The sequence below is a fragment of the Phaethon lepturus genome, unplaced genomic scaffold (assembly GCF_000687285.1).
Source record: "Phaethon lepturus isolate BGI_N335 unplaced genomic scaffold, ASM68728v1 scaffold44624, whole genome shotgun sequence".
Taxonomy (NCBI): Eukaryota; Metazoa; Chordata; class Aves; order Phaethontiformes; family Phaethontidae; genus Phaethon; species Phaethon lepturus.
In genome coordinates this window covers 11102-19058 of record NW_010533329.1, presented here as the reverse complement: position 1 = coordinate 19058, position 7957 = coordinate 11102, and the positions used below count along the sequence as shown (strand labels likewise).

The 7957-nt window shown below is 40.3% G+C and overlaps 1 protein-coding gene across 2 annotated transcripts in view; it reads left to right on the top strand.

Moving 5' to 3' along the window:
* VWA9 (von Willebrand factor A domain containing 9) overlaps nt 1-7273 on the top strand; it is an 11951-nt gene extending 4678 nt beyond the window's left edge. Inside the window, exons 4-11 of one of the 2 annotated variants that reach the window (XM_010285146.1) lie at nt 388-506; nt 939-1081; nt 3431-3523; nt 4596-4740; nt 4995-5128; nt 5242-5360; nt 5732-5797; nt 6744-7273. In XM_010285146.1, coding sequence (XP_010283448.1) covers nt 388-506; nt 939-1081; nt 3431-3523; nt 4596-4740; nt 4995-5128; nt 5242-5360; nt 5732-5797; nt 6744-6995 — 1071 coding nt within the window. In that variant the 3' untranslated portion in view covers nt 6996-7273. The remainder of the gene's footprint in view (nt 1-387; nt 507-938; nt 1082-3430; nt 3524-4595; nt 4741-4994; nt 5129-5241; nt 5361-5731; nt 5798-6743) is intronic. The other variant, XM_010285147.1, reaches the window with a different exon arrangement.
* The last annotated feature ends 684 nt before the right edge of the window (nt 7274-7957 follow it).

Sequence of the window (7957 nt, the reverse complement as noted above, 5' to 3'; positions counted from 1 at the left end):
ATTCCTGTGCTCTTCAAGACTGAGAGCTTGTGGGATTTTTGGATGCTTGAACTTGCTTTCAAAGCAGAACTTAGCACGATAAAGCAATGTATTGGGAGTTGGACTCCATGATCGTTATGGTCCCTTCCAACTCGATATATTCTATGATTAGTTGTTACTAGGACAAATGCTGCATCTGATCTAATATAAATGCCACATAAGGAGTACTTTTCCTGGGAGACCAAGAATGTTGGTTTATTCAGAAAGGAGCGAGAGAACAAAAAATCATGGTAGCATGCAATCAGATACATTTTGCTGTGTTGTGTATATTTTCTGAAAACATAGTGGTTAATAAAAAGAGAGTAAAAATAAAACTTAACAAAAAGATTTTACTTTATTTTTTTACAGCTGCAGAGCACAGATTCCTTAGACTGTCTGGAACGGCTCATAGATTTAAACAATGGAGAAGGGCAAATTTTCACCATTGATGGACCCCTTTGCCTGAAGAATGTACAGTCTATGTTTGGGTTAGTAGACTTGTAGATAATATGCCTTTGTGAAGGTTTCCAGACAGTATTTGTAAAAGAAAACAAACTTAAGAAGAAATCTGATGATATGGAGTGTTCTAGTTAGCCTTTTTTCTTTTCGTTTATGATCTTGTTAACTCTATTTTTGTCTTGACCTTCACTGGTTACGGTCAATATTTATTTTAATCATTCTGTAACAAACCACAGAACCTGTTTATGATTGGCAAATAGAAGATACTGATTTCCAGAGTTATTGTTAGTTTGCCATCAGTGTGATAATATGTCACTTTGTTTTGTAATTTAGCAGTGCTAGAACTATTGAATTAACTGTAGTTAAAAAAAATAATAATGGAGAGCTTAGTGTGCTTTAGACAAACTATTTTCATTTGATATGTATTATGTTTTCCTTCATAATAACGGATCATGTTCTAGAAAACTAATAGACCTGGCTTATACACCATTCCATGCTGTTCTCAAGTGTGGCCACTTAACATCTGATGTGCAAGTATTTCCCAGACCAGAACCTTTCATTATAGATGAGGAAATAGACCCCATCCCTAAAGCAATTAATACAGGTAACAAATCTTTGATTTTTTTTTTACTTAAATCCATTTGATTTCTGCCGTTTCACTACCAGCTCTTATCCTGTATAGTTACTGTTTAATCCACTTTGTCTCTGCAAGGATCAGTTGCTGACTGTGTAATTTTGGGGGGTGGGACCAGAACATCATCCTATTTCAGCCATGTGTACCTCATAAAAGGGCTGGAGTAGGGTAGAGGCACTTTCAAAGCTCAGGCTTGCCAATTGCTAGGGGCAAGGACCATGAAAGACAGCCACAGGCTGCTTTCCATGAATACTCTCATAAGCTTCATGGAGCATAGGAGAGGTGTGTGGGAGAAGGGGCTGCATTTTGTATTAGGGTTGCCTTTATCAGAACAACCCTGTATTATCAGGTGAGACAAACTAGCATCTTTCTGGAGGTTTCTTCAAGGAATCCACTAGGAGTGGAGTCGGGAAGAATTGGTGGTATAGCACAAGTATGAAGGTTAAGATTTATGAAACCATTGTCTTTATAGTTTGTCTGTCATCCTGGCACTTCTTACCAATACTAAGTTATTTTTAAAAACAACTATGCAAAGAAAACTGTTCCTCAGCCCTCCTGTTACTGAGCACTGCTCCCATGAACAGCAAGTAGTCTGTAGATAGCCCATGCCTGTGACTTGCAAATGGCTGGGCGCACTTCTTGGAGAGAATACACTGAACTTCACTGCTTTGCCTTAAAAATTAAGTTTCAACGGTAGTATCAAAACTGCTCTCAGCTCTTCCGCAGTGCACTTGGCCACATGCATTTTGTTTTTCTTTCCAGTCAGGCAGTAGAGCTAAGGATTGGCACCCGCAGTGACACCCCAATGTGGCTAACTCTGCAAGGGAGCTGATGGGAGTTCCTTCTAGCTTTGCACTATTTGGGAAGTGCAAAGAGTATGACTTGGTTACATCATATGCCCAGATGTCCTTTCAGATAATTTCTTTTCTGTGGGTTTCTAGCTCTACTGGCAATTTAATTTCCTGGATCTGTCCTGTGGACTTCCTTTTTTTCCTGTGTTCATCCACAAAACATGCACAGCTTGCCTGTGTATAAGGACACAGTAGTGGTAAGATTTTGCAAGGAAGTGAACTGCAATGCATAAATTACTGCCACCAGGACTGCCTTGATTTGTTTGGGTTTTTTTAAATATGCAAGAGAAAAAACTTCTCATTTGGGGTGTGATCACTTCTTGTTTGTAGCTACATACTGTTTAAATAGGAATGAGTGTGTCTGTACCAAAATAGCAAAAGCAAAGAAGAAGAGCGTGCAGTGTGTCTTGATGAGGGAGGCTTTGTGTTGCCTTCACTCTTGGAGTTCCTCCTGTTGTTCCAAAGATGGGAATTTGGCATGAAGGAAATTTTGGTCTGTGTGCATTAAAATGCAGTGTATGGTGTGCTCACCCCCTGAATTCCTCCGTGGCTTTGATCAAGTGTTCATTGTTCATCTATGAGGAAAATCAATTGCATCGCCTTTGGGCCAGGTCCTTTGCTTGGGCTGTCAAGGAGAAGACTGTGCTCCCCAGTGGCAGCTGCCGTACAGGTTGGAAACGCACTGAATTTCTAATTGTGCCGTACACATGTGGACCTGTGTCCATAGCTAGAGCACACCATCTGTCACCATGCTTCAGGTAGTAAAAAGTTTACCGTGCAGGTACTGTCTACACCTCTGCCAGTGTAGAGCTGGTCAAAGGCTAGTCCTAAGCCACACACCCAAACTTTCACATGGCTAAGAGACATGAGCCAGGAGATGGAGAGGAAATGGGGCAAGGCTGAGCATGAAGGACATGGCTGCCTCCAACTTTTACCAGCAAATGCCTGTAACTCTGTATGAGATGGAGCTGCATTTAAACTTCCAGTGGGCGTATAAAACCCAAGAACCACAACTCAGTCTTCCCAGTCCTGGGAACATGCCCCATTGGGGCTAACACTGCCAGAGGGTTGATGGGAATTCCTACAGGTTCTGTGATGCCAGTTCAAAGCTAGTAGATTTGGTTTAGTCCTTTGTTTTCTCTCCTTCTGAATTTCTAAAATGGCAATGGTTTGCGTACAGTGTAAAAACCAATGTGCACAATTCTGTATTTGTCTAGCAACATGCTGCATGGACAACAGTATGTGTGTGTTGAAAGTTATGTTCTCATCTTAAATTGTCATGGTATTATTTATGAATGTTTTTATCTTGTTAACACCTAGACACCCCAGTCAAGGTTGGGGCTCTGTTCTGCTACCTCTAGTCATTGCTTCAGAAAACTTAGAGGTGTAAGAAGTTGTAATGTTAAATTGACTCTGAATACATTTCAGATCTTTCCAAATCTGACTTAAATCTGTTGTCTCCCTACAGATCTAGAAATTGTTGGTTTTGTAGATATAGCTGACATTTCTAGCCCTCCTGTCTTGTCCAGACACTTGGTACTGCCCATTGCACTTAACAGAGGTGAGCAAGTTTTGTTTCTTCAGCAAAAACTGGTTTAAACTTTTCTTGTAATGTCTGTGGTGTTTTAGACTACAAGGACAGATTTTATGCTTTATCAAAATGCCAGATGTCTCTAAGGACATGTTTGTGTGATTACATTAAAATTAAAACCTTGAACACAAGTTCTTTCTTTTTTTGAAGACTGTGTTCTTTAGAAAGTTAATAGAGGTAACAGTGGCCTTATAGCATCATTATTAATAGAACATGCTAAACTTAAAGCTAAAAATAGTGATGGGCCATGAAATATGCAGTGCAAGATGAATACTTAATGCCTACATGTAATTGCTTCTTGGAATGATTTGTTGTTGTGAAAAATCTGAACTTAATCACAACTAGATTGCTTGGTTGTACTCCAGCATTAATTGCTGCTCATTGGGGCCAAATATTTATGTATCTATACAAAGACTGGTGAAGACTGGTGTAGGCTTCAAGAGTGGTTAAGCACATTACTGACTTGCAGCTACTTGTGTGTGTCAGCCTGTGATAAGGACTTCCCTTTTCCTTTTGTCATGGCCTTTGAGTGGAGCAAAGAGAAAGTGAGATTTCTCTTGGTAAAGAAGAAGGAAAGCTCCAGATATGCATTCATCTCTGTATTAACACTGTTATTCTGATAGGCCTTTCACTTTAGCAGATATTAACAATTAAATCACAGCTGTATTCCAGTAAGTTTCTCATAATGACCACAAATTGCATAGGAGAGGAGGACTTGAAATTCAGGATGCTATTGGTTCAGAAGCAGACATGTATTCATTGCCAGACTGTTGGTGGTGCCATTTGATTTCCCTTCTAGTTTCTTCAAAGCTGAGGTTTTCTTTGCAGTTTTTTGTAGCTCTGTTTTGTGAGTAGAATGCAGTGGAATATTTATGTAACATTATAGTGCCACTTTGCCCAAACAGTTCATTTAGCAGCTGTTCGTCAGACAATTAATTAGCTCTTCCATGGCAGAAAATACAGGGTAATGTCATGCAAATGAAACTAGTGTGTTTGAATTTATTCTGATGTTGTCTCTTTCTTTGCTTTTATTCTTCCCCAGAAGGTGATGAGGTGGGACCTGGGATCACAGATGACACAGAAGATGAGAATTCAGCTAATCAGATTGCTGGGAAAATCCCCAACTTCTGTGTTTTATTACATGGCAGCCTGAAAGTGGAAGGCATGGTGGCTGTTGTCCAGTTGGGGTATGGAGCTGGATGTCTGCCTGAAAAATCTCTTACTTTGCTCATTTATGCTTTATTTATAAATTATGCTTATTTATGTCTGTACTCTGTACAGAACTCTGCACTGTTAGACAAAGCTGTGGATTTTTAATTGTGGGTATGTTTCTGCCAGTATAAATGGCAAATAGTGAGCCTCCACACCATGGGAGGGGGGCAAATTCTAGGCAAAGAAGGGTGGAAGATTTTCAGCCTTTGGGATTTGCTCTTTTCAATAGGCCAGAGTGGTATGGAATGCTCTATTCACAAGCTGATAGCAAGAAGAAATCAAACCTCATGATGTCGCTCTTTGAACCTGGTGCCGAGCCCCTTCCATGGCTAGGGAAGATGGCACAGCTTGGACCTATTTCAGGTACTAGTCACACTCATTTCAATAACTCTTACATGTTCAGTGTTTTCTTGTGTGAATGCCTTGCCAAGTCTTAGTTGTTAAGTTCTTTTTGTTTTCTTCCCACCCTGCCCCAGATGCAAAAGAAAATCCTTATGGAGAGGATGACAATAAGAGCCCTTTCCCCCTGCAGCCCAAGAACAAGCGCAGTTACGCGCAGAATGTTACTGTATGGATTAAACCAAGTGGCCTTCAGGTAATGATACAGGTTTTGGACTTGATGCTTTACTTTGATCAGCAGTAGCCATCTTACCAGCAAAGTGGAATCTGTGTGTGTCATGTCTGTTTCATGTAATTGCTTTATTGCTTTTCTTTCATTTTGATAAACACTGCCTCTTTAAAATGTCATGATTAAAATGCAATCAGAAAGCATAGCTTGTTTAATGAAAGCTATGTCTCCAGTGTAGCATCTGGCTTAGTTTATTGAATTTAGTATAATTACCATTTATGTTTCAGCCTCTCTGAGCTGCAGTCTTGTCAATGGTCAGGATAATTTATCAATGAGGATTTTTTCTGCAGCTTCCCTGGCAGTTGCCAAGATTTTATTTTTCTTTTTCTTTTCTGCAGACAGATGTACAGAAGATCTTGAGAAATGCAAGGAAACTCCCTGAAAAAACTCAAACCTTCTATAAAGTGAGTAACATTTCAGGCCAGCCCAGGTTTCATCCATAGTGATAGTACGACAGAGGAACACATATGTCTGCATATGTGTCTGCAGTATGTTCTCTGCAGGCTTGTAGGGCTCTGCAAAAACATACATGGTTCTGTAAAGGAGACATCCTGGGTCTGTTTTACAGGCTAGTTAAGGTGAGATGAGGGGGTCTGGTTTCCCTGCTACCACGTTCTCTGGCAGGGTGGCATAGATGTGTCATGTTTAGAGATGCCCCTCATGATCCCTGCTCCTTCCATGGTGAGCCGCTTTGCAGATTTTGTGCTGTTGTACAGGCAGAAATAAACCAAGGGATCAGAGAGGAATAAGAACACTGATGTCATTCGGAGTCTGAAAACATCTCCTACATTTTTTTCTACAACTGAAGCAGAGAAGGACAAAGTTCCAGGCTCATTTAGCCACTAGACTGTAGCTGGAGGTAATTGTTGTTCCTCTTGTAAGCTTAATGCTGAGCACTGTGTTACTGTAGCCCCCCGAGACTTCAAGAATTAATACTCTGCCTAAATGCATATAAGCATGCATCAGTTTATAGTCAAGAAAAATCAATACATATACATTCTGCTGGACACGGTGGGTAAAGGCAGCAGTCAGTGAAGCCTAAGTTGGAGGCCACCCCCAGCTGGAACACAGACAAAACAGGCAGGTACAATAGCTGAATTCACAAAAGGGAAAAGGGGGAAGTGGAGATTTATAGGAAGGGATCAAGGGAAAACCAACTGCTCAGTTGTGCCACTGTCATCTTCAACCCTGAAGCATTTTTTATCTCGTGAGCAGCTGGGCAGTTTCCAGCAGCTGTGCTGATCACTCAGGTTATTTTTCCTCTAAGCTTGCCTTTAAAAAAAGAAGTAAAAAAACCCACATTTTATGTAAAGGCTTACAGTAGGCTTTAAAAATTGTTCTTCTTTGCAGGAACTTAACCGTTTACGAAAGGCAGCTCTGGCCTTTGGCTTTTTGGACCTTTTGAAAGGCGTGGCAGACATGCTGGAGCGGGAGTGCACCCTGCTTCCCGACACGGCTCATCCCGATGCAGCGTTTCAGCTCACACACGCTGCTCAGCAGCTGAAAGTGGCAAGTACTGGAGCGTCGGAATATGCTGCCTATGATCATAACATTGCTCCACTGCAGACAGACTTTTCCAGCAGTAGCACTGAAAGACTGTGAAGTTTCCATTTTGGGAACTTCTATAGGTTGACACAAGTGGTTCAAATTTTCTTGGTGTGTTTACTTTCTAGGGCCTGTTTTAATTATGGTTTGGAGAACTTAAATCAAAATAGGGTCCATTACCTGTATCAGTGCTCTCTAAATAAATGCAGCTAGTTTGTGGTGGCTTTAGTCAGACCTGGGAACTGTGGAAAGTGGCCAAAAGTCAATTACTGTGTTGGATAATGGGTGGAAGTTATTCAGTGCATGTGAGGAGAGAAAGAAAATGCCATCATGGCTTCTGGCCTCCCCAAAATGCAGTTACTACATAACTGAACTTACTGGTAAAAGTATGTTAAAAGGCAGCTACTATACACCAACTTGATTAGTCCAAAGATAACATGTGTGAGAATCACCGTGCAAGATCAGCTGATGTCAGGGTGTTATCACTAATTTTGTGCCCAACTTGAAAGTCAAGTCTGTACTGCCATACACTGCCGTGCTTATGCTTGTGAAAGTAACTTAAGTCTTGCAAGACATGTTTTTTATGTGTGTAATATTAATAAAGAGTAATTCTTCATGAAAATTTAAGTTGGATTTGTTCCATTTTCATAGCAACTAGGCTGTGTGGCCTAAAATGTTAACCTGGTGAACAGCTCCCAGCTGTTCATCAAAAGTTAAATAATAAATCATAATTTCTTGCATTCAGGGAAAAGAACAAACAACTGAACTAAAGCAAAATTTCATTGTAAATCTTTATTAATAGAAACACATTCTTTCTGAAGGACTAAAATTCAGTAGTGTAAGATCCATGACAGCGTGTACTAGGTACCACAGTTTCACTGAGAAATACAATGTATGAATACATATGGATTTCATAACAGAAGTTTAAATGCCCAGTGGAGAAATTAAAGTATGAAAGTGATCCTTGCTGTTCCATTACTCAGCTAATTCAGTCCTTTGACATACATACTTCAAACATG